The 24,019-nt window shown below is 44.1% G+C and overlaps 3 protein-coding genes across 3 annotated transcripts in view; all 3 read left to right on the forward strand.

Annotated features, from left to right (window-relative positions):
- The first annotated feature begins 1,467 nt into the window (after positions 1–1,467).
- Positions 1,468–5,324, forward strand: LOC109514845 (xylosyltransferase 2-like). The gene is made up of 2 exons (XM_019868243.1): positions 1,468–1,724; positions 4,995–5,324. The coding sequence occupies exons 1-2, from the start codon at positions 1,593–1,595 to the stop codon at positions 5,322–5,324; spliced, it is 462 nt and encodes a 153-aa protein (XP_019723802.1). The 5' UTR covers positions 1,468–1,592.
- A 1,845-nt stretch (positions 5,325–7,169) lies between these two features.
- xylt2 (xylosyltransferase II) lies at positions 7,170–17,920 on the forward strand. The gene is made up of 11 exons (XM_019868376.1): positions 7,170–7,409; positions 10,474–11,020; positions 11,199–11,374; positions 12,268–12,470; positions 12,869–12,949; positions 13,563–13,779; positions 14,133–14,309; positions 14,408–14,664; positions 14,782–14,977; positions 15,110–15,443; positions 16,160–17,920. Exons 1-11 carry the CDS (start codon positions 7,278–7,280, stop codon positions 16,480–16,482), a joined length of 2,643 nt encoding a protein of 880 aa, XP_019723935.1. The 5' UTR covers positions 7,170–7,277; the 3' UTR covers positions 16,483–17,920.
- Positions 17,921–20,658: 2,738 nt separating this feature from the next.
- LOC109514879 (ras-related protein Rab-37) overlaps positions 20,659–24,019 on the forward strand; it is an 11,927-nt gene continuing 8,566 nt past the window's right edge. Inside the window, exons 1-2 of the mRNA XM_019868303.1 lie at positions 20,659–21,166; positions 22,029–22,139. Coding sequence (XP_019723862.1) covers positions 21,056–21,166; positions 22,029–22,139 — 222 coding nt within the window. The 5' untranslated portion in view covers positions 20,659–21,055. The remainder of the gene's footprint in view (positions 21,167–22,028; positions 22,140–24,019) is intronic.

Genomic DNA, 24,019 nt, shown 5'->3' on the forward strand with positions numbered 1-24,019 from the left:
CGCGTTTATTAGCCGGTGAAGGCGGCCTGACGTCACCGGGCAGCGGTCAGATTTACGGAGAGCTTACTGGTTGGTTAACTCCAAGAAGTAAAAAAAAAAAGTACATCTGCGAACGTTTTAAATGTTCAACACATGCCAAGAGTTATTATTTTGACGTTTCAAATGTAATCGTGAGATCATTGTCATTCATGTTGTTTTTTCCACAGAGGCATCCCAGCTCGGAGGTCTGAATGCTTGAAGTGGTTTCCTGTTACCCTAGAAACCGGGGGTCCCGCATTGAGATGATTTGTTTAACTCACACAAGAGGCCAACGTGTGGAATTGGTAATCATGGCTCTGCAATTTAACAAAATCTAAGATGCTGCATTGGTAATTGTGCCTTGGTAGGTAGTACTTGCTTAATTTTTGAGCGGCACCAGCCATAGAATTTTTTTTTAAAAAGGTTGTAATTTAAAGTGCTGTGCAAAAATATAAAGAAATGTGTCAGTGTGTTGCAGTGCAAGATTATATGATCATTTTCCATAGTTAGATTTCTTGCCTTTTGAAGGGAAATTGTTTTTTAAAACACACACACAACATGAAGAAAAGGTCATGACATTGGGGTGGAAAGTTTAAAAAAATCGATAAAATGTTGTTGATTATTTTTTGAGCGAACTAAGTAAAAAAATGCAAAATTTGGGGTCAAGATGTAATATGCTCATATTTCATTGTCCTTTTCCATTAACTACAAACTAACTCAAATAAATGTGATTACAAATGGCTTTACATGCATACAGTCAAATGGCAGGATGTCTTGGTCCTTACAAATTAGACTTTCCCATATTGAATATCTCACACATTAATGTGTGTGCATATAACACCATTATGCAGCTCTGGTGAAGATTATATGGTCACTTATTATTTAATCTGTTTGAGAGGCTGGCCGCTGAAGTACTCAGCCTGGAGTTGGGATTATGAGTTTATGTAAATCTGTGCTTGAGTTTCTTTTCAGCTGGTTAACTGCACCATTGCAAAATGCAAATAATTAAATATAACGGGAACTGTATTAATCTGCCAAAATTTAGCACACATATGGAAATTGTGAAGCAAGCCGCCAATGGATACAAGATAAATACAAATCCACAAAAGAGAAAAAGGGGAAAAATGCCTTCATAATCTCCAAGAATTCAATATTTAGGACCGGTGATGAAGTACTAATACTTCATTACTGCTCCCCCACCAGCATCTTTACTGTTTTAGGGTATTTATTTTTCTCTCAATGTTCTGCCTTGCTTATAAATCTGAAATAAGATATTTCCATTCTACACAATATACCTCTACTTGCATGGAAGCAGCCTACCAAGTGTGGCAACTTTTTTACACCTCAATTTAGGACATTTTGCTAGGACAGAGGATTTAATGTTTTTCAGGACATCTTCATTTTGCGTAAGTGTTCTAATTAACCGTAAGTGGAGCGCACCCAAGGACGAATTCCCAAGTGAACTGAACGGTCGTCAATTTGAGGAGAGCGGAGGCGCGCAACGCTTGCAGTGCGCGCGCTTCACCGACGACGCGATCCAGGCGCTACTTCAAGTTACCGAGTCGAAGAAAAAAATGGTGGCCAGCGCGAGAGTGCAGAAGCTCCTCCGAAGATACAAACTCGCGATTGCCGCCGCCATAACCATCCTCCTCATCCAAGGTCTCGTCGTGTGGAGCCTGAAAAGTCTGGAAGAGGGCGAGGCGCAGGTGAGCAACGATCCACTCGTTCGTTTACCGGGATGACGCGGATTTCCGCTCGGTTTATTTGGAGCCGCTAACCGCTAGCTTAGCTCCGCGTCACTTTAAATGGGGCAGAGCTAGCCGAGAAGGGGGCTTCGCTTGGGACTCGATCGAAGCAGCCTTGACTGTCACTGGACTGATCGTACTTGGCAATTCACAAACTAAACATAACTTTAAAAAAAAAAGACCAATGATATGTTGGCTGACCAGCATTGTTTGGTCATACACTCGAACAGTCCCTGTGTCTGATGTACTTGTGCAGAAAAGATGGTTACGATCGCGCTGCAATGCATACATTATTCTTGTAATGTAGCATATGATACGTCTGCTTCACTTTTCGGGGTTCGAATCTCGTCTTCGGTCTGACTTTGTGGAGTTTGCATGCAATTCTCTACGTGCTCGCTTCGGTTTTCATCCCACATTCCAAAACATGCATAGTCGGTTTTTGGAAGACTCCCAAACCGCGTATCCAATTTCACATAATGGAGCCGCATTTATTTTAATATATATAATGTCTATTTGTTCAACCATCAATGCCATTGACATGCAGAACAAGTATATTGTTTTTTTCAGTAGATGACAAAAGGTACAATTAATCTGTGTGTACATCATTTTGTGCATAAGATGAGACATTATTACTTGAGTATTACACTTTTTGTGAGATCTTTGTTGAGTGGTGTGCCATGAGATTTTTGTAATGTTTAATATGCGCAGTGTCAAAATAAAACCTTGCTCTAAACTGTACATCAGTGTGAATGTGAGTGGGTTGTTTATCACTATGTGCCCTGCGATTGGCTGGTGACCAGTCCAAGGTGTACACCGCCTCTTGCACAAAGTCAGATAGGATAGCCACAAGCTCCCCCGTGACTTTAATGAGGATAAACCGTAGAGATAGTGCGTGGATGCATGGATTATTATACTCATTATAATCCCTCAAACGGAAATTAAACACATACTTTGCATATTTATGTCGCACAGCACATAGAGAATTAGATGTGTGCATGCAAGGTCAAATGTCAGAGTGGAAAGGGTGCAAAAAGTGCCGCCAGTCGTCATAGAGCAGACGAGCATCACTCCAACAATTTGAACCCATGACCCTCTAATTTCAAAGCCCAAATCCGAACAGATGAAATGCTTTTAATTTTAAATTTATTTTAAATACACCTAATTGTGGCATTTTGGGCATGTTTTGTGTGTTGGTTAATGCTACTGGGTTTTGAAACGCCTGTCAGTCATGCAGGTAGAGAAGACATTCGACTTAGATTTCAACTCTTCTTCTTGGGGGTCAGAATTCCATTGAACAGCACTAACTTGAGTCAGTGCCAGCGTGGCACGTTGTTAACTTTGATGACCTACGGAGGCATGTGAAGACACAATTAGAATGTTTCTCTCCCTCACACTCTGGAATGTTACCTGAGACCTGAGGTGAAAGGCAACTAAACATCTTTGAATGATGAAAAGTTTGTGTTTTGCATGTGATTTGACATTCTGTGGGATTTTTTTGGTCTTAACCAAATTAAGCAGCCCTGATCAAGACGTATGCAGTCCTTTTTGTTTTTCTGATGTGTCATACTAAATTGGTCACTTTACTCCATCTCGTACATGCAACAGGATCACGCACAGCAATGCTCGTTTGAACACTCAAATTTCAGGCCAAAGAATTCCAAATTAAACCCCACTCCCCCGCTCTGTAAATCCCCCAAAACGGGTGGGTTGAACTCGAAAGCTTTTTGGTCTTTGCATCAACTTGCTTCTTTCGTAATCTAATTATGCGGCGACGTGCCCGTCAATTTTAAGCACACCCTAATAACACCGAGTCATCACAATGTGTTCTATGAAAAGCTTTCACATAAAAGGGGAAGGACTGAAAAGACTGAAAAGTCGTTATCAGCATCGGCGAGAACTTTACGCTCGGAACGGCCACCCGCTTCATAGAATGGCGATGCTGATATGCTTTTCCTGCTCATTAATTGGAAAGCAAAGTCTGACGAGCCTGGCTTTGAATCTGAACTTTTTGTCACGATGGTGTTAATTAAAAGCTGTGCAAATGCCTGATAAGGAAAAGTGAAACGTTAGCTACATGAGGATGTTCGTCTTTCGTGAGACCACATTTGCTCGGAAAATGTGTCACACATTTATTAGCACTAATAAGTCTTTTTCTCGGATACAGCGTCAAGCCAACAAAACAAAATGTAAACTCTAATTAAATGATGTCATTTCCACTCTTTGTTCGTCTTAATGTCATAAACTCTTCATATGATACTTGTTACCAGGCAGAATTGTTCTTGTATGTTTCTTGCTGCTGTCGTGATGGCTTTCAGGGAGGCCGCGATTGTAAGTGGCAGTGCTGTTTTGGTTGGCAAGCGGTTTACAGGCCGACCGGTGTGTTATTTGCCCCACCGCAAAGCTCCAGCCCTCGCCTGCTTCTGTCATCTTTGGCCAGTAGGCCCAGCAACTGTAGCACACGAGGCAGCTCAGGTCCTGCCTCATCTGCTGACAGAAACGCAAGAAAAATGTGAGGGTCAGACTGCCAAACTCACCGAATGATTGAATGCATGTCCAATCATGCGACTCAGTCACCAATCGTCTATTCACACCGTATATACGCGGGTGTCTTTCAATGTCTGTCAGGCGGTGGAGCTCCCTAATTATTATTTTCAAGCTGTTCCAATCTTTGAGGTTTGCATGCCGTTTTCCCTGCGTGTGTGGAATGCGCGCGAACACGTCACCAGCGCATGTTTTTCCCCCTGCAATCTTTGCCAGGGGGGTGGGCTGGCTCAGCTTTCTGCAGTGATTTTCACACCGTATATACGCGGGTGTCTTTCAATGTCTGTCAGGCGGTGGAGCTCCCTAATTATTATTTTCAAGCTGTTCCAATCTTTGAGGTTTGCATGCCGTTTTCCCTGCGTGTGTGGAATGCGCGCGAACACGTCACCAGCGCATGTTTTTCCCCCTGCAATCTTTGCCAGGGGGGTGGGCTGGCTCAGCTTTCTGCAGTGATTCATTGAGCTTGTTATGTCTCTCACTGTGCCTATCTCCCCAAATGTTTGTGCAGATTAGCTTCCGAAAAAACAAGGACAGAAAAAAAATGATCAACCGAGCTAAAAATATATCTTTGCGGCGAAGTGTAATGTGGTCTTTTAAGGTTTACTGGGATCATCAAGATTGATGCTCAAAAGGTTCGATTTTGTATGTTACGGTTTCGCTCTGTCACTCACTCTCAGCTTTCCTCCATAGAAAAAAACAAGACGCTCTAAACTGCCCGACAACAACAGCCAGGACCAGAAGAGGGATGCCGCGCTATTAGAAAGACACAACCCGGTGTCTGGGAGTAACAAGGGCAGATGGAAGGGCAGGCTGGAAAGGACAGGAGGCACAGCAACCAGCGCGCTAAGAAAAGGGAACAGCCGAAGACAAGGAAAGCCGGCAATCAGGCTTAAGAAACCCCTCGAGCAGGGGCAAACGGGCACCGGATTGGATGGTGTTGCGCCACATGACCCGTCCAGTAACTTGAGCAAGAAATACAATGGCATCTCTTGTTCCACCGAGAGCTATTATATGAAATAATCTAAACTTGATCACAATGCAACAAAGGGAAAAACATTGTTTGAAAACAAAAGAAGCGTTTTACAAATGTACTCACAACACGCAGCGACCACGGTGAGTTGATCCGATGTCATCTGCAAGGAGGGAATGGTTGGATTTACGGTTGCGGACATTTCTGCCGTGTAAACACTTAATGTTGCTTTCTGAGAAGTCCCCGAACCCATCAGGTTGAACACCAAAGCTGTCATCTTCTTAAATGTGTGCGTCCGTACAGCCGCAAAGCTTCGGAGCCCTTCCACATGGTGTAATCCAACAGGCTGACAGTCCACATGCACTCTGCAAACGGGATCTCCAAGTGTCCGGCAGTCTGTAAACACACCACCGCGTTTATGAGCCGGTGAAGGCGGCCTGACGTCACCGGGCAGCGGTCAGATTTACGGAGAGCTTACTGGTTGGTTAACTCCAAGAAGTAAAAAAAAAAAGTACATCTGCGAACGTTTTAAATGTTCAACACATGCCAAGAGTTATTATTTTGACGTTTCAAATGTAATCGTGAGATCATTGTCATTCATGTTGTTTTTTCCACAGAGGCATCCCAGCTCGGAGGTCTGAATGCTTGAAGTGGTTTCCTGTTACCCTAGAAACCGGGGGTCCCGCATTGAGATGATTTGTTTAACTCACACAAGAGGCCAACGTGTGGAATTGGTAATCATGGCTCTGCAATTTAACAAAATCTAAGATGCTGCATTGGTAATTGTGCCTTGGTAGGTAGTACTTGCTTAATTTTTGAGCGGCACCAGCCATAGAATTTTTTTTTAAAAAGGTTGTAATTTAAAGTGCTGTGCAAAAATATAAAGAAATGTGTCAGTGTGTTGCAGTGCAAGATTATATGATCATTTTCCATAGTTAGATTTCTTGCCTTTTGAAGGGAAATTGTTTTTTAAAACACACACACAACATGAAGAAAAGGTCATGACATTGGGGTGGAAAGTTTAAAAAAATCGATAAAATGTTGTTGATTATTTTTTGAGCGAACTAAGTAAAAAAATGCAAAATTTGGGGTCAAGATGTAATATGCTCATATTTCATTGTCCTTTTCCATTAACTACAAACTAACTCAAATAAATGTGATTACAAATGGCTTTACATGCATACAGTCAAATGGCAGGATGTCTTGGTCCTTACAAATTAGACTTTCCCATATTGAATATCTCACACATTAATGTGTGTGCATATAACACCATTATGCAGCTCTGGTGAAGATTATATGGTCACTTATTATTTAATCTGTTTGAGAGGCTGGCCGCTGAAGTACTCAGCCTGGAGTTGGGATTATGAGTTTATGTAAATCTGTGCTTGAGTTTCTTTTCAGCTGGTTAACTGCACCATTGCAAAATGCAAATAATTAAATATAACGGGAACTGTATTAATCTGCCAAAATTTAGCACACATATGGAAATTGTGAAGCAAGCCGCCAATGGATACAAGATAAATACAAATCCACAAAAGAGAAAAAGGGGAAAAATGCCTTCATAATCTCCAAGAATTCAATATTTAGGACCGGTGATGAAGTACTAATACTTCATTACTGCTCCCCCACCAGCATCTTTACTGTTTTAGGGTATTTATTTTTCTCTCAATGTTCTGCCTTGCTTATAAATCTGAAATAAGATATTTCCATTCTACACAATATACCTCTACTTGCATGGAAGCAGCCTACCAAGTGTGGCAACTTTTTTACACCTCAATTTAGGACATTTTGCTAGGACAGAGGATTTAATGTTTTTCAGGACATCTTCATTTTGCGTAAGTGTTCTAATTAACCGTAAGTGGAGCGCACCCAAGGACGAATTCCCAAGTGAACTGAACGGTCGTCAATTTGAGGAGAGCGGAGGCGCGCAACGCTTGCAGTGCGCGCGCTTCACCGACGACGCGATCCAGGCGCTACTTCAAGTTACCGAGTCGAAGAAAAAAATGGTGGCCAGCGCGAGAGTGCAGAAGCTCCTCCGAAGATACAAACTCGCGATTGCCGCCGCCATAACCATCCTCCTCATCCAAGGTCTCGTCGTGTGGAGCCTGAAAAGTCTGGAAGAGGGCGAGGCGCAGGTGAGCAACGATCCACTCGTTCGTTTACCGGGATGACGCGGATTTCCGCTCGGTTTATTTGGAGCCGCTAACCGCTAGCTTAGCTCCGCGTCACTTTAAATGGGGCAGAGCTAGCCGAGAAGGGGGCTTCGCTTGGGACTCGATCGAAGCAGCCTTGACTGTCACTGGACTGATCGTACTTGGCAATTCACAAACTAAACATAACTTTAAAAAAAAAAGACCAATGATATGTTGGCTGACCAGCATTGTTTGGTCATACACTCGAACAGTCCCTGTGTCTGATGTACTTGTGCAGAAAAGATGGTTACGATCGCGCTGCAATGCATACATTATTCTTGTAATGTAGCATATGATACGTCTGCTTCACTTTTCGGGGTTCGAATCTCGTCTTCGGTCTGACTTTGTGGAGTTTGCATGCAATTCTCTACGTGCTCGCTTCGGTTTTCATCCCACATTCCAAAACATGCATAGTCGGTTTTTGGAAGACTCCCAAACCGCGTATCCAATTTCACATAATGGAGCCGCATTTATTTTAATATATATAATGTCTATTTGTTCAACCATCAATGCCATTGACATGCAGAACAAGTATATTGTTTTTTTCAGTAGATGACAAAAGGTACAATTAATCTGTGTGTACATCATTTTGTGCATAAGATGAGACATTATTACTTGAGTATTACACTTTTTGTGAGATCTTTGTTGAGTGGTGTGCCATGAGATTTTTGTAATGTTTAATATGCGCAGTGTCAAAATAAAACCTTGCTCTAAACTGTACATCAGTGTGAATGTGAGTGGGTTGTTTATCACTATGTGCCCTGCGATTGGCTGGTGACCAGTCCAAGGTGTACACCGCCTCTTGCACAAAGTCAGATAGGATAGCCACAAGCTCCCCCGTGACTTTAATGAGGATAAACCGTAGAGATAGTGCGTGGATGCATGGATTATTATACTCATTATAATCCCTCAAACGGAAATTAAACACATACTTTGCATATTTACGTCGCACAGCACATAGAGAATTAGATGTGTGCATGCAAGGTCAAATGTCAGAGTGGAAAGGGTGCAAAAAGTGCCGCCAGTCGTCATAGAGCAGACGAGCATCACTCCAACAATTTGAACCCATGACCCTCTAATTTCAAAGCCCAAATCCGAACAGATGAAATGCTTTTAATTTTAAATTTATTTTAAATACACCTAATTGTGGCATTTTGGGCATGTTTTGTGTGTTGGTTAATGCTACTGGGTTTTGAAACGCCTGTCAGTCATGCAGGTAGAGAAGACATTCGACTTAGATTTCAACTCTTCTTCTTGGGGGTCAGAATTCCATTGAACAGCACTAACTTGAGTCAGTGCCAGCGTGGCACGTTGTTAACTTTGATGACCTACGGAGGCATGTGAAGACACAATTAGAATGTTTCTCTCCCTCACACTCTGGAATGTTACCTGAGACCTGAGGTGAAAGGCAACTAAACATCTTTGAATGATGAAAAGTTTGTGTTTTGCATGTGATTTGACATTCTGTGGGATTTTTTTGGTCTTAACCAAATTAAGCAGCCCTGATCAAGACGTATGCAGTCCTTTTTGTTTTTCTGATGTGTCATACTAAATTGGTCACTTTACTCCATCTCGTACATGCAACAGGATCACGCACAGCAATGCTCGTTTGAACACTCAAATTTCAGGCCAAAGAATTCCAAATTAAACCCCACTCCCCCGCTCTGTAAATCCCCCAAAACGGGTGGGTTGAACTCGAAAGCTTTTTGGTCTTTGCATCAACTTGCTTCTTTCGTAATCTAATTATGCGGCGACGTGCCCGTCAATTTTAAGCACACCCTAATAACACCGAGTCATCACAATGTGTTCTATGAAAAGCTTTCACATAAAAGGGGAAGGACTGAAAAGACTGAAAAGTCATTATCAGCATCGGCGAGAACTTTACGCTCGGAACGGCCACCCGCTTCATAGAATGGCGATGCTGATATGCTTTTCCTGCTCATTAATTGGAAAGCAAAGTCTGACGAGCCTGGCTTTGAATCTGAACTTTTTGTCACGATGGTGTTAATTAAAAGCTGTGCAAATGCCTGATAAGGAAAAGTGAAACGTTAGCTACATGAGGATGTTCGTCTTTCGTGAGACCACATTTGCTCGGAAAATGTGTCACACATTTATTAGCACTAATAAGTCTTTTTCTCGGATACAGCGTCAAGCCAACAAAACAAAATGTAAACTCTAATTAAATGATGTCATTTCCACTCTTTGTTCGTCTTAATGTCATAAACTCTTCATATGATACTTGTTACCAGGCAGAATTGTTCTTGTATGTTTCTTGCTGCTGTCGTGATGGCTTTCAGGGAGGCCGCGATTGTAAGTGGCAGTGCTGTTTTGGTTGGCAAGCGGTTTACAGGCCGACCGGTGTGTTATTTGCCCCACCGCAAAGCTCCAGCCCTCGCCTGCTTCTGTCATCTTTGGCCAGTAGGCCCAGCAACTGTAGCACACGAGGCAGCTCAGGTCCTGCCTCATCTGCTGACAGAAACGCAAGAAAAATGTGAGGGTCAGACTGCCAAACTCACCGAATGATTGAATGCATGTCCAATCATGCGACTCAGTCACCAATCGTCTATTCACACCGTATATACGCGGGTGTCTTTCAATGTCTGTCAGGCGGTGGAGCTCCCTAATTATTATTTTCAAGCTGTTCCAATCTTTGAGGTTTGCATGCCGTTTTCCCTGCGTGTGTGGAATGCGCGCGAACACGTCACCAGCGCATGTTTTTCCCCCTGCAATCTTTGCCAGGGGGGTGGGCTGGCTCAGCTTTCTGCAGTGATTCATTGAGCTTGTTATGTCTCTCACTGTGCCTATCTCCCCAAATGTTTGTGCAGATTAGCTTCCGAAAAAACAAGGACAGAAAAAAAATGATCAACCGAGCTAAAAATATATCTTTGCGGCGAAGTGTAATGTGGTCTTTTAAGGTTTACTGGGATCATCAAGATTGATGCTCAAAAGGTTCGATTTTGTATGTTACGGTTTCGCTCTGTCACTCACTCTCAGCTTTCCTCCATAGAAAAAAACAAGACGCTCTAAACTGCCCGACAACAACAGCCAGGACCAGAAGAGGGATGCCGCGCTATTAGAAAGACACAACCCGGTGTCTGGGAGTAACAAGGGCAGATGGAAGGGCAGGCTGGAAAGGACAGGAGGCACAGCAACCAGCGCGCTAAGAAAAGGGAACAGCCGAAGACAAGGAAAGCCGGCAATCAGGCTTAAGAAACCCCTCGAGCAGGGGCAAACGGGCACCGGATTGGATGGCGTTGCGCCACATGACCCGTCCAGTAACTTGAGTGATCTGCGAGGTGGTGCCGATGGCTTGATGGCAGCGCGGTTACCCGCTGCAGCCTTACCGGGGGAGCCGGGGAGCGTGGACGGGGGGGCACACCAATCCCCCAATGGTGATTTTGAGCCCAAATGTCAGATCAAAGGCAAGGATGCGTGGTCTGCCCTGCATCGTGCCGGCTCACAGCAGTGTCGCCAGGACATCGCCAACATTGTGTGCATGCATCAGGCCGGGCAGCTCATGCCAGATGCCCTTCCGCAATTCTGCCCCCACCTCGGTGAGAACCCGTCACACGATGCACACATATATGAGTCAGTGTGCGTGTTATGCAGGCTACCCACTTCACACCTTTTGTATTCATCACCAGCTAATATAAGGCTCGCGGTCTGTTTTTTAGCCCCAGGCATTTAAAAAAAAATGTTTTTTTTTGTTGTTTTTATGTCTTCCTTCATCAGGTGTATCAAGTGCAGTTCAGTCACTTGGCGAGCTGGACAACAGCCTGGCCAAGGTAGAGGACCCTGTCCGTGTGGTTTTTGTCTTGATGGTCCACGGCCGCTCCGTACGGCAGCTCAAGCGTCTCATTAAAGCCATATACCACTCGGATCACTTCTACTACATCCACGTAGACAAGGTAAGAAGGCGGAGTCTTTGCTGGCATCTATAACAGCACCATTCTTATGAAGCAGTAGGAAAATCATTCCTCTGGTCGAGTTTAAATTTGATTTTTGTCTCTTTTTTTGGGAGGGCTGGGGGACGGCGGGGCTGCCCCGAGCTAAAAAAAAAATGTGTTTACTTGTCCACTGGTGTGATGTAGGTTACATTTATCCTACAGCTCTAACAGCATGGTTGAGGGGATTAGAATAAAGCAAAGTTATTCTTAGCAGCTGGATTTAGTGGACTCCACCATCACGTGCCGTTGGAAAACCTGCTGCTGGTTGAGTTCTGAGACTTTGCATTTATATCGGTTGCGGTACGAGTATTTTCTTTTAAATGGATCGAGGGTTAAGGACATCTGCGGTGTTTGTTTGTGGTGTTTTTAGACTGTCTATCTTGACTAATCTGGTCGTGTCCCCAAATGATTCATTCCTGTCAACTGCTTATCACACCAGAAACTTTAATTAGGTGTGCTGGTCTGGAAACAAGTCGCTGTTAATTCAGCAAATGTAACTCCCAACGTGATTTATTTTTCCCCGTGACTCATGCAGTTTTAAGATAGTTGCAGACGTTCCGCATGCATCGATGTTCTCTCGCTATTGCGTAATCCCTGTTGAGCAGTTTCTCCCGACTATGATTTCTGATGATTTATCCTACTTGTCACTTTGACAAGGAAATGTTTGCCACTATTTTTATAGATTTCTGACTTTTTTATAGCTTTATGATTTATGTTTTAGTGTTGTGACATTTCATTCTCATTCCGCGTGTATGTGTATGTATCACATTGCCGCGGTACCCCAACAACACATGACGTGTCAACATGAACCATCCTCGTTTCCACTTTTGACCTCATGCTCCGAACCCTTCCAGCGGTCGGGCTACATGCATCGCGAAGTCCTCCAAATAGCCCAGCAGTACCCAAATATTCGTGCCACGCCCTGGAGGATGGTGACCATCTGGGGTGGTGCCAGCCTGCTGAAAGCGTACTTGCGCAGCATGACGGACCTCCTCTCCATGATGGACTGGAAGTGGGACTTTTTCATCAACCTCAGCGGCACGGACTTCCCCACCAGGTTGGTCAGCCAAATTTATAGAAACAATGTCGACCACGCATAACCCCCTCATATCGATGAAACCAAGTCTCCATAAAGCTTTGTGGAGTTCGCTCAATCTTTTTGGCATCATTTCCTCATCTATCTCCCTCATTCATAAATCAACATTTTGGGTGCTACATCACGATTGTGATTCAACTTCTCGTTTTGGAATACGCGGTTAAGCAAAAGTTCAGCAGATTTTTGGGGAAAGTCATCCACGGGACTAACGATAAATGTACTCATCCTCTGATGTACAGTTTGAATGAAAAAGTTGCTCCTTACATAAATGTGTAATCACCAGTGCATTCCAAAGAATCTTTTTTTTAAATGTGGTTTCCTCACTTAACACTCCCCTTGCTTTTTCTGTTACGCAACAGGACTAATGATGAGCTGGTGGCCTTTTTATCACAGCACAGAGACAAGAACTTCCTCAAATCCCATGGCAGAGAGAACGCCAGGTGAGGCTTCTTGGTGGAAAATACATTAAAAAAAAAAACATCAGTTTAAACCGCAAATTTGAATTGAGATTTGTGTGTGGTTTTTTTTTTCTTTTACACAAGCATAATTATTAAAAATATTATGGGTTTTGTAAATGTAGTCACATTTTTCTTAATTAGTAATCACATGAATGCGACAATAGAGTGTAACCTTTGCAAAGAACTAAACAAAATGTAACCGTGGGGAAAAAAAATGGAGCTAATAAAAGTCAGCGGCAATTACGGTATGTAACCATGCTGGCACACTGGTTTAGCTTGGATTTCAAGAGTGACGACAAACTCGCTTGACATTTTCTGCTGTTGATCGACAATCGGTGATGAGCTGCAGCCTGAAGAGATGCGCTCCTCCCTTTTCATAGCCGCATAGTAAGATCTCAAAGGCAACTAAAGACAGTCAACAAGCAGTTCAGTTCGTCTCCTTCAATATGAAGCACCTTCTGTGCAGTTGACATGACTTATGGCGCTAATCAATGGGCAACAAAAATCCTTTCACCCTGGCATTCACAAATCTGTGGTCAAGCCATCTTGGAAAATGCTTCCCCAATCAATCAGCGCTATTTGCTTTGTGTTCAAGGTTCATTAAGAAGCAGGGCCTCGATCGCCTGTTTCACGAGTGTGACAACCACATGTGGCGCCTGGGAGAGCGCAACATCCCGGAGGGCCTGGAAGTGTCAGGCGGCTCGGATTGGTTTGCACTCACCCGCCGCTTTGTGGAGTATGTCATCAATTCCCAGGACGAGCTGGTGTCGGGGCTGAAGCAGTTCTATTCCTATACTCTGCTCCCCGCTGAGGTGAGTCGGCCAGAGGTGGGCCCTCACGGTCTGATGCGGCTCTGCCTCCGCCGAGCTCGGAATCAAGATAATGTGGCACTCCATTGTGAATTGTGCACGGGGAAAAAAAGGAAGCTTCGCTTGTGTCCTCTGACCATGCGCTTTTATTCTCAGAGGTCTTGTTAAGACTACATGAAGTATTGTTACCTGATTGATCTTGCATACATGTAGCGGTGTGTCCATGTCGTTCTTGAAACTAATCTAACAGGAAGTGTAGTGGGCAATCCTTAAGGTGAAGTCCCATATCATGTTCGAACTCAGCTTTTATGCTAAGATGTTTTCAAAGTAAAACCCGCTTTCTGCTCTCTTGTCAGTCTTTCTTCCACACCGTGCTGGGAAACAGTCACATGTGCGACAGCCTGGTGGACAACAACCTTCGTGTGACCAACTGGAATCGTAAACTGGGCTGTAAATGCCAGTACAAGCACATTGTGGATTGGTGTGGCTGCTCTCCCAATGACTTCAAACCACAAGATCTCATTCGCATCCAGGTGAGTGAGTCAGCGCAAGACAAAACAGGATTGGCGTGCTTTGTTACCACTGATTGTCTTCTTCCTTTTTTTTTTTTTTTTTTTTTTTTTAACCACAGCAATTGTCCCGACCGACATTCTTTGCACGCAAATTTGAGGCTTCGGTAAACCAGGAAGCCATTGAAATCCTGGACACCCACCTGTATGGCCAGTATGCACCAGGAACTGTTGCCATTAAGGCGTACTGGGAGAACCAGTTTGAGCAGATGGATGGCGTGGGCTCGCTCACTGACGTGGCACTCACCGCTCACGCTTCTTTGTTTCGCCTGGGCCTGAAAAGTCTTGCGACACCTCAGGGCGGAAAAGAAGCCTGCAGGTCCGGAAAACTATAAAGTGTTTCAGATGTTTTTTTTTTAACTTAACTAGATGGCAAACTAAAAATAAAAAAATTAACACAATGTTTTTTCCCCCTCATCCCTCCCTATCGAGACAGCTTTGAACCTATTGGCTACCCTTTGTCAGTGCACTTGTACTTCTATGATGACCGCTTTCAAGGCTACTTGATACGTCAGGAGGTTCAAGCTGCGGGAACAAAGGTCAAGGAGTCAATCGAGACGTGGGCTGTGCCCCAGGCGGCATTGGTGCTTGAGAAAAATCTGAAGGAGTTTGAAAGGCTCAAAAACATTGAGGTGAGCACACGAAGGGGATACGCGTCGAATGGGTTAAATGCTGTTCTTTTCGGATCTTATTCGTTAACAACAAAAAAAGGAATACTAGCATGAAGTACGTATTTATAAACCTTTGATCCTTTTCCCGAACAGATCGGCACAGAATGGGATCCAAAGGAAAGAGTATTTCGTAATTTTGGCGGGATCATCGGACCTTTGGATGAACCGCTCGCAGTTCAGAAATGGGCCCGAGGACCCAACCTCACGGCCACTATCGTGTGGATTGACCCGGCCCAGGTGGTGGCGGCTTCCTACGACATCACAGTGGATGCAGACGCAGAATACACCCAGTACAAGCCACCGCTGCAGCGCCCCCTACGGCCTGGCGTTTGGATGGTACGTGTCTTGAAACAGTGGGAGCACGTGGCCCAAGTTCATTTTCTCGTCATGCCTTTGAGCTTCAAAGATAAGGAGCCACTGCGCAAAGGTGAGGCTTATTTTTATTTTATTTTTTAAAATTATTGTTATTAGTTGCTTTTTTTGGGGCTCAAATCAAATCCCACAAATAGCCAAATCTAAATAACTCTTGTGCACATCCTAGTCAATATGAAAGTATCCAATATTTTGTGACAAAGGCTTTGCATTTGAGAAAGCTGCAAGGCACGATGTTCAGGTGTAGTAAAGACTGAAGTTCAAAGAAGAACCACAAGATGGCGGAATATTCTTTTCAGAAGTAGCTTATTATTCCCTAAGATCCAGCTAATGTTTAGGAAGGCTTAGAAATGTCCTTCCAATTTTCAATCTTTTCACAATTCCATTCATCCATCTATTTTGTATACTGCTTGCCCTGGTATAGGGAAAGCTAACTTTGGCGGAACGTAGACGACACAGTGAAGTGGTTGCCAGTTACCCTCAGGGAATGTCTGGAGATGCAATCGCATTCAGCAGTCACTTTGTGGAAACTGAAGCCACGCCATACTACACGATCAGGGACTGCATGAAATTCCACGTATTTGATCTTCATCACAGTGACAGAAAATGAAGCAATTGCTTTCCTATAAGGAGATTGTTCTGGATTGTTGTTCATCTCATGGCATTTGACTGCGGTTGATCCTTTTTAGTACATTTTCAGCAACCATCAAAATAAAATATTTGTCATTGTCCTTTCTTTGTCTGTCCACATGAATGAATGCCTGCCCACAGACAAGGACAGTTGGCTCCACGCCGGTCCGCCGGGAAATTTGTATCTGGAGCAGAGCTTCCAGCAGTTGAGTTCCATCCTGAAGCTGCCGCCTCAAGAGCCCGCCATGCTGGAAGCGCAACGCAACGCCAAGTTGGTGGGCCCGCCCCTTGAAGCGTGGGTCGACCGCAGTGTGGCGAACTTCTGGGTTATCGGGGACATGTGCGCCACGCAGACTTCATCCTGCACTGCCTTGGTGCCGTGCTCCAAAACGACGTGGAGCTCCCTGTCCCCGGACCCCAAGTCTGAACTGGGCCCAGTTAAAAGTGACGGGAGAATCAGGTAGCCCCAGTGGGGGGGTTTGAGGGGGGGGGGGCTGTTACAGGAAGAGGATGCCTGTGCCGGAGGCTTCAAGCAGCAACGAGAGCTCCGGGCGAACCTTTGCGCGTGGGAGGTGTTTTGGCTCCAAGCTCAAGGCCACAAAAACAACATGACATCTTGCACTGAAGAGTCACAACGTTCTCAGTAGAAATGACTTGCGAGAGGTGAATGCTGGAAATTTGCACATTGACGATTGCGAGCCCAGGGAGTTTTCTTTGGTTTGCAGGATGGTATGAATGCCTGATGCATTTTTTTTTTTTTTTTTTAATTCCTTGCTGACAAAAAGCTATGGTTCCGAGACCAGTAGGCGAATGAAACATCGCCCTTCACAAATGGTCAGTTTTTCTCGACTTGATGGGTCAGGATGCAGTTTGAGCTCAACCACAGTCTTCTTGCCCTGTTTTTGTTCTCATCTGAAGACAGGAACAAAACTTGTGGGTCATGTTATGCTTATTTTGAAGCATTTTATATTGGAAACGTGGAACAGTCGAAGTACACTATACCGTTGTGCAAAATTCAGTTGATTACGTTGTGATGACAAAAGTTGTGGGACACTCACGACGCAAGTATTGATTCCTTGTCTCACTCATCTGTTTGTTTGTTTTGCTAAATATTAGTTTTACACATGGAGACATGTTCTAACATTTCAAAAGGTATTTGGTGTGAATGCTAAAAGCCTTCTTTGTGGTCCCAGAAAGTGTCTGGAAACTCGGCAGATACCTTCATTCAATGTCCCCACGATCCGAAAACGTGGGGCTGATCTCTTCTATAACCACTGCTTCTAATTTTGAAGCCAATGTCGGAAGGGAATTTCAAAGTCTTGTTACACTTCACGACGCCCGTGCATTGGTTGAACACTTCAAGTCCTCTGACCAGAAAGGGTAAACACTGTATGCTTTTATTTTTTTGTGTTTTTAGAACTCTCGAAAGATAAATCGAAGCTGCCTTTATTTGACTGAGATGACTTGTTTACTGCAGGTTAAAGGGTCCCAAGATGTGCAATTTTTGCCTGCCCGGTCTGCATCTTAGTTTGCAATTTTAACACATGTAATGTGTTCTTTTTGTTGTTGTTGTTATTCTTAAAAATTGTGTTTTTCAAGTGACCTTGTATACCTTGCACAGTGCAGTTGCTTCAGTGAAGCCCCATGTCTGTAAAAAGAGAACTGCAGATGTTATTTTTTTATACTGTGTACTGTTTGAGAACAAGTGTGTCAATGTGTCTTTTCAATTTTAAACTAGTATCAAAACTTGTGGTTTTAGCTACTTCGATTTTATTTCCTGGTCAGTGATGGAGAGGTTGAGTTTTCCGTCCTTGCTGCTTTGGTACTCTAAGGAGGTCTTCGCGGTGGGCTCGTGTACACCGTGGGTCTCCAACAAGTCAATAAAAAGGACACAGATATCAATGTTTGGGCTTCTTTGTTTTATAAAAATCTCTTGGATATTTCCCCTCCCCCTCCTTGAAAAACAATTTGCACTCCATTTTCCTGTTAGATTAGTCACCTGCACGAAATCATAAAATAATTTAGTATAAATGGGATAATGTTTCACAATGAATCCAACCAAGTGAATGTGTTCATCTGCTGCATTCATTAGGACTATTATGAGCGTCATTATGTCCCTCGTCAATGGCCCCGACAATTCAGATAGATGGCATGCTCTGAAGGAATCTAATCTTATGTTGCCATGGAAACATCCAGCTTCTAAGCTGCTGAGAATGCGAAATGAACCTGAACTCTGTATATGAAGTCATCTTTTCGCCAAAGGCGTGCTGGTGGTAAAATGTGAGTTGGTTTGGAAGCGCGAGCTGCACAAGGTGGCTGGGGAGAGGGAATCCTGGGCTTCCCGACTCAAGGCGCTGCCCCCGCGACCTGACCCCTGATAAGCGGAGGAAGATGGATGGATGGAGTAGTAAGAGTGCATTAAGTCAGTAAAGTCCCTACTAATGGCCCAAGTATCAAATGCGCGCCTCGCCACTTACGTTAAAGGTTTTTTTTTTTTTTTAATGGCAGGAAAAGAAGGACAGAGGAGGCCCAAGTACCAAATGCGCGCCTCACCACTTATGTTAAAGGTTTTTTTTCTTTTTTTAATGGCAGGAAAAGAAGGACAGAGGAGGAAGAGGTGCTGTTCATGTCAGGCGCAACAAAACCATAGCCATGGCGACAACACTGACAGTTGCCTGCATCCTCCCATGTGGTGTCAAACACTTCACTACACTGGGACAATTCAATAAAAAAAAGATCTTCATGCCCAGTTTATAAAATGGAAAAGCCCACTCTCGCACCAGGGCAATTTCATCTCCGGGTCCTTCACCTCCACCACCGTGGGCATCGCTTTCACAGTGAGCGCACTTCCTGCCACGCACTCACTCACCCCATAACAAAAGCCTGTTTTTTTTGGGGGGGGGGGTATTTTTCAATTCACTGTAGAGTGTGCTTGAGTCTCTTAAATGAATGCAGAAATGGACCAGTCACTGGAAGAAGCTTCATCTTCTCACGCATTCATTACTGTTCTCAATATCCTGTTGGGGGGGTGTTTCTTGGGGAAAGGTTGGTTATTAAGGATAATTATGCTGCTGTCATGATTTCGCGATTGTGATGAGGGCTGCAAGAGCGAACGGTGTGGAAGCAGTCTGTTGGCTTGTGGGTGGTGGCTGCAGTGCCGTTTTCAACAAGGATGACATTTTGTGACGTGGGGGGAGGAGGGGTAGACGAGCGGCATGGCTCAGTGTCGTGGATGATGTGGCAACTTGGCTTTATGTCACTGCGTTTATAGAGTAGCATGGCGGAGTGTGAGAATGTCAATAATGGGCTTTGGCTTTTAGACAAGCTTGAAGGTGCTTGATGTGTATCTCCAGCTTCAAGGGCAATGATACCTATAAATGTGTCATTGCAATATTTGTGTGTTGTATTTGCTTCATGTTTGTAGAAGAAAAATTGTAAATATCTGCCAACCAGTCATTACTAGGTAAATATATACCAAAGATCCAAAGATAGATCTCTAATGAAAATGCTTTTCTAATCTAATGGACATTATGACACGTATAAAACATGAACCTTTTGAATGCAGTTTTTTGTTTGCACAAGTGCATCTAATGTCGTAACCGACGACCATCTGCTGGTATTTTGCTGCATAAATATTTGTCAGCTTTGACATTTAAAGATCACGGTCTTCTCTTCATACTGACTCGCATTTGGTGGCACATCTCACGAAATGTTAAGAGCAAGAGTTTACGGGAACCGTTGCTGATGTTTGTCCAATATTGATCAAACAGCATTTAAGTGTGATAGTGGAATATCTTCAGAGGTTTTATTTTCAGTCTACTCTTCTTCATGTGGAATGAAACCAGTCAGTTCCAAAATCACCCAATCAGCGCCATCAGTGTTGCCAACTTGTTTTCAGAAGATGCTCCACAAGTGTCTATTTGTTGATTTAAAATCCATTATTTTAGATTACCGTACTTTTATTGTCGCATTTTTTAGTTGTAAATGTAATATGAAATGCATTAAGTAAATTAAACAATTCACAATGTACTTTTGCAGCATGATAGTCTGGCCCTATGTTTTCTCAGTGCATTTCTTGGATTCTAGGGTGGTCTAAAATGCAACCCAAGTGCTAAATTGGTATCAGTGTTTTTTTTATTACGAACGCTAGGGGGAGCCAAACACTGTAGGGAAATGCTTGCACATTGAATTGTTAAATTGACCCTTGTTGAAAAGATTTGATACGTACGACATGTTAATTAAGCAACCGAGTCTTTTTAAATAGAATCTGTTCTTGACGAGAACAAATGTTGGCGATTGGTTGTCTGTTAAAAAGAATAAGAGAGAGGGAAAAGATTCAGGGCAGAAATAACCAATGAAAGATGGTAACTGTGACAGCTTCACTGTAGTCATGAATGAAATGTTCGAACACAAGGGGCGTTCAAATGAATTAGGTAAATAATAAAACAGGCTATTTGTATGCTCTTTATACGGTATGGACAACACCTGTGGCACGAATGAGTCATCTATCGTCTCATCTGACCCCTTCAGCTGTTTTGGGTACAACATAAGCCTCGGGGCTGTACCAAATGATTTTTCACTCATGAAAACACACGCTCACGCACGTGCGTGCGTGCGCGCACTCGCACGCTGGCGCCGCGCACACTTCGTCAATTCATATCGTCTGCCCACGCCAGGATGCAAAGCAGAGAAATGTTTCCGCCCGTGTGTCATCTTCCGCTCTCATAACTGCTCGATGCTTCTGAATTAGCCCCTTCGCGTTTTTTTCCCCCTTTGCATTTATTTTCTTTTTATTTATTTTATTTTTGTGGGGGGTAACTAAACGCTGAAGCGTTTTCCATTTTTTTCCTCCCGGTGATCATCATTTTTGGGACCGCACAGCATGCGAGCTAAAGGGCTGGAGACTGGCGGAGACTCAGACTGAGATCTACACTCAACATATACACCGATCCACACACAACACTGTGTGCGTCCTTCCTGGACTACATCTCGGACTTGAGTGGCTTTGGCTCCGTGAACGCATCATTTGCCATCGCGATGTCCATCAGGAAGGCACCGTTGACGCGAAAGCAGTCTAGAAACGGCACGTCCAAATATGTGTTGGAGCGGTGCGCTTCTATTAACGAGTATTATGATATTGCCTTCAAGGTGTGTATTTTTCCTAATGTTATATAGATGTATTGCGGTACAGTGGTCACAAAGTGTATAGAAGCTTAGACGTGGTGTGTTTGTGTCTTGTTTTAGTGCAGACCCAAAGTTTGAAATTGGCATTTCTCGCAAGCTAGCGGAAGACTGTAAAGCTTCCTTTTGTCCACATGTGCCGATGCAAATATTTGTTGAGGGTGTACTTGTTGCACCCCTCCCATTCCCAAAAGCAGGAAAGACACACCTGTTACTGTCGAGATGCTCAAACAATAGGAGAGTTGAGTTAAATTGCACCGAGCAATTACCGCGGTGAGTTGAAGTGAATCAGCACTTGCATTGGGGACTTCATTGAGCACACGCGGATAAGGGGAAGTTAACGAGGCGTTTTGTTGTCGCTCCAGCTGCAGAACGTCATCATGAGAGATGTTTGCATTTTTCACTCCCCTCTAGCAAATAAGGAAACCAATATATCGGGGGGAAAAAAGCTCTCAGTATGATTTAATTCAATTCTGCTCCATTGCAAACTATTCATTGTAAACGAATAGCCCTCAGCCATTTGTCTTTGGGCAGGAAGACCCTGCACTGAATTGGGCAGAATTTGACTGTAAAACATCCAATCCGCCTGACAGTGTCACATGTCGGTGACACCTCAAAACAGTCTTGATATTTCCAAAGCCGCTCATCCTGGAGTTGTTGTGCAATGGCGTGTTCTGATTGTTCAACACAAAATGACTCATGAAACCCTCCATGTTCATTTCCTCCACAGAGGAATGGCAGTTGTTATCAAAAGCATTGTTGCGTTTAATTGGAACCTCACCTTTGTGCCCCCCCCCCCTCTGCTCACGGCTTTTGTTCTAATCGATAGGTGATGCTGTTGGGAGACTCCTCCGTGGGAAAGACGTGCATCTTGCTGCGATTTAAAGACGGAGCATTTGTGGGAGGCAATTTTATCGCCACCGTTGGAATAGACTTTAGGGTGAGCGCTATCCTGTTTGGGAAAAAAAAACGCCTACTTTTCCTCACATTTGTCTCCTATTCCTGTTACTCTGACAACTGGAAAGCAAAGAGCGAGCCACTCTTGAGTGTGCCAATTATCACCCTCGCTTCCATCAGCGTGTGACGGTAGCACCGAATGTACAAATCCTGGCAGCAGGCAGCCAGTGGCGTTCTCAGCCCACTTGTGCTGCTAGGATCCGCCGGCTGCGCCTTACATGGATGCACGCCCACATCCTCGTCTCCTTTGCTCAGTGCTGGTGACGCTCCGAACTCATCCTACCGCCTGACCTCTGACCATCCTCTATTGTCGTCTTTCCTAACCATGTATCCGGCCAGGGCACATATTTTACACGCATAGCACATCACCACAAGTATATATTATTCGGCTTTACACGATAAGGATTTTGGAACTGATCAGTGAGTTAAATCACTGAGCTGATCAGAAGTTGGACTAATGCATTTCAACTATTTGTTTATTTACAGTGGACTCCCCTATTGGCGTTCCCTGACTAGCCAAAATTTGATAATTATTGATGTCCATTGTAATGCATTTGGGAGGAAAAAAAATAACAATCAAACCCTGGAAAAAAATATTTAAAAGCATCGGGGAGAAAAAAAATGACGAAAAATAATAACCGGAACGTCACTGGAGTGAATGAGATTGCGTTTGTTGGCATGTCTTATTTTGCGCATCCGGTCAATGGCCTTGATCTATTGGCAAATTTATGACATTGGAACCGATCACAGATTTGACAGAAAATACTAAATATATGATGATCCGATCCAGCCACTCAGATCTGTCTAAAGTCATTCACATATATATATATATATATATGTAGTGATGATACAACTTGTGGGTACACATCTTGATTGTACCTTCTGCAATTTAATGGGAGGCGCATTGAATCGTCTCACGACAGATGGCTAGCATATCTCGAGCAACAAAGAGGCATTATTTGTATTCACGAGCAAATTTCCCCCGTAAAACCTCAAGGTGGCTCAGGGCGCACTCGCTGCGCAGTTGTTTTGGAATCTGAATCACCGCTCTGTCGGCATAAACACAAAAGTGGTCTTTTAATAGTGTACCCGCTTAACCTTTTTGTTTCATCCAATCAACGCAAAACACTCCGGCTAATGGCGAGACAACTACGGGTGGTTTGGGACGGAAATTGTGCTGCATTAGCCAGAGTGATGTATCGTCTCGACCGAGAAAGACATTAGGGAGCGTAATGATTGCTTGTCCGATAGAGCTTTGCCGATCCTCTCCGCTGAGGACAATTTGTTTTTCCACCACTCGAGGCTAAGCAACAGGTCCTGTGTTCAGATCCATCGACAACCAAAGTGAGACTGAAGAAAGCCATGCGTTCGCCGCCGCCGCGCTGTTCATTCGCTGTCATGAATAGTCTGCTTCAGGCTAGTCGCGGCTGTGAAAGCGGCTGGAAAATGGAGTGAGCCGAGCCAAACAGTTGAGTGCCGGGGTTGTTATTTGTGCATGAAAAGGCAGGCAGTGCTGTTGTCAGCTTGGAACATGGCTGGTCTATTTTCAGCAGGCTTCCTTGTAGCGGTTACTCAGCTTGCAGGCTCCTCTCACATCATAATTGGGGGGGCGGTGTGAAAGCGGCTGGAAAATGGAGTGAGCCGAGCCAAACAGTTGAGTGCCGGGGTTGTTATTTGTGCATGAAAAGGCAGGCAGTGCTGTTGTCAGCTTGGAACATGGCTGGTCTATTTTCAGCAGGCTTCCTTGTAGCGGTTACTCAGCTTGCAGGCTCCTCTCACATCATAATTGGGGGGGCGGGGGGGATAGAAAGGCATGGCAACTAATGCCGGGTTGAACCATTGCCATTCTTCCACAGCACAGCA

Source organism: Hippocampus comes, unplaced genomic scaffold (assembly GCF_001891065.2).
Source record: "Hippocampus comes isolate QL1 unplaced genomic scaffold, H_comes_QL1_v1.1 scaffold314, whole genome shotgun sequence".
Taxonomy (NCBI): Eukaryota; Metazoa; Chordata; class Actinopteri; order Syngnathiformes; family Syngnathidae; genus Hippocampus; species Hippocampus comes.

What these genes read in the sequence shown, in the direction of transcription:
- LOC109514845 (XM_019868243.1), top strand. Translation starts at nt 1,593, where the DNA reads ATGGTGGCCAGCGCGAGAGTGCAGAAGCTCCTCCGAAGATACAAACTC. An exon ending in TGGAAGAGGGCGAGGCGCAG is followed by an intron (nt 1,725 to 4,994) that starts GTGAGCAACGAT and finishes TTTCCTCCATAG; the next exon opens with AAAAAAACAAGACGCTCTAA.
- xylt2 (XM_019868376.1), top strand. Translation starts at nt 7,278, where the DNA reads ATGGTGGCCAGCGCGAGAGTGCAGAAGCTCCTCCGAAGATACAAACTC. An exon ending in GGCACGGACTTCCCCACCAG is followed by an intron (nt 12,471 to 12,868) that starts GTTGGTCAGCCA and finishes GTTACGCAACAG; the next exon opens with GACTAATGATGAGCTGGTGG. An exon ending in ATACTCTGCTCCCCGCTGAG is followed by an intron (nt 13,780 to 14,132) that starts GTGAGTCGGCCA and finishes CTCTCTTGTCAG; the next exon opens with TCTTTCTTCCACACCGTGCT.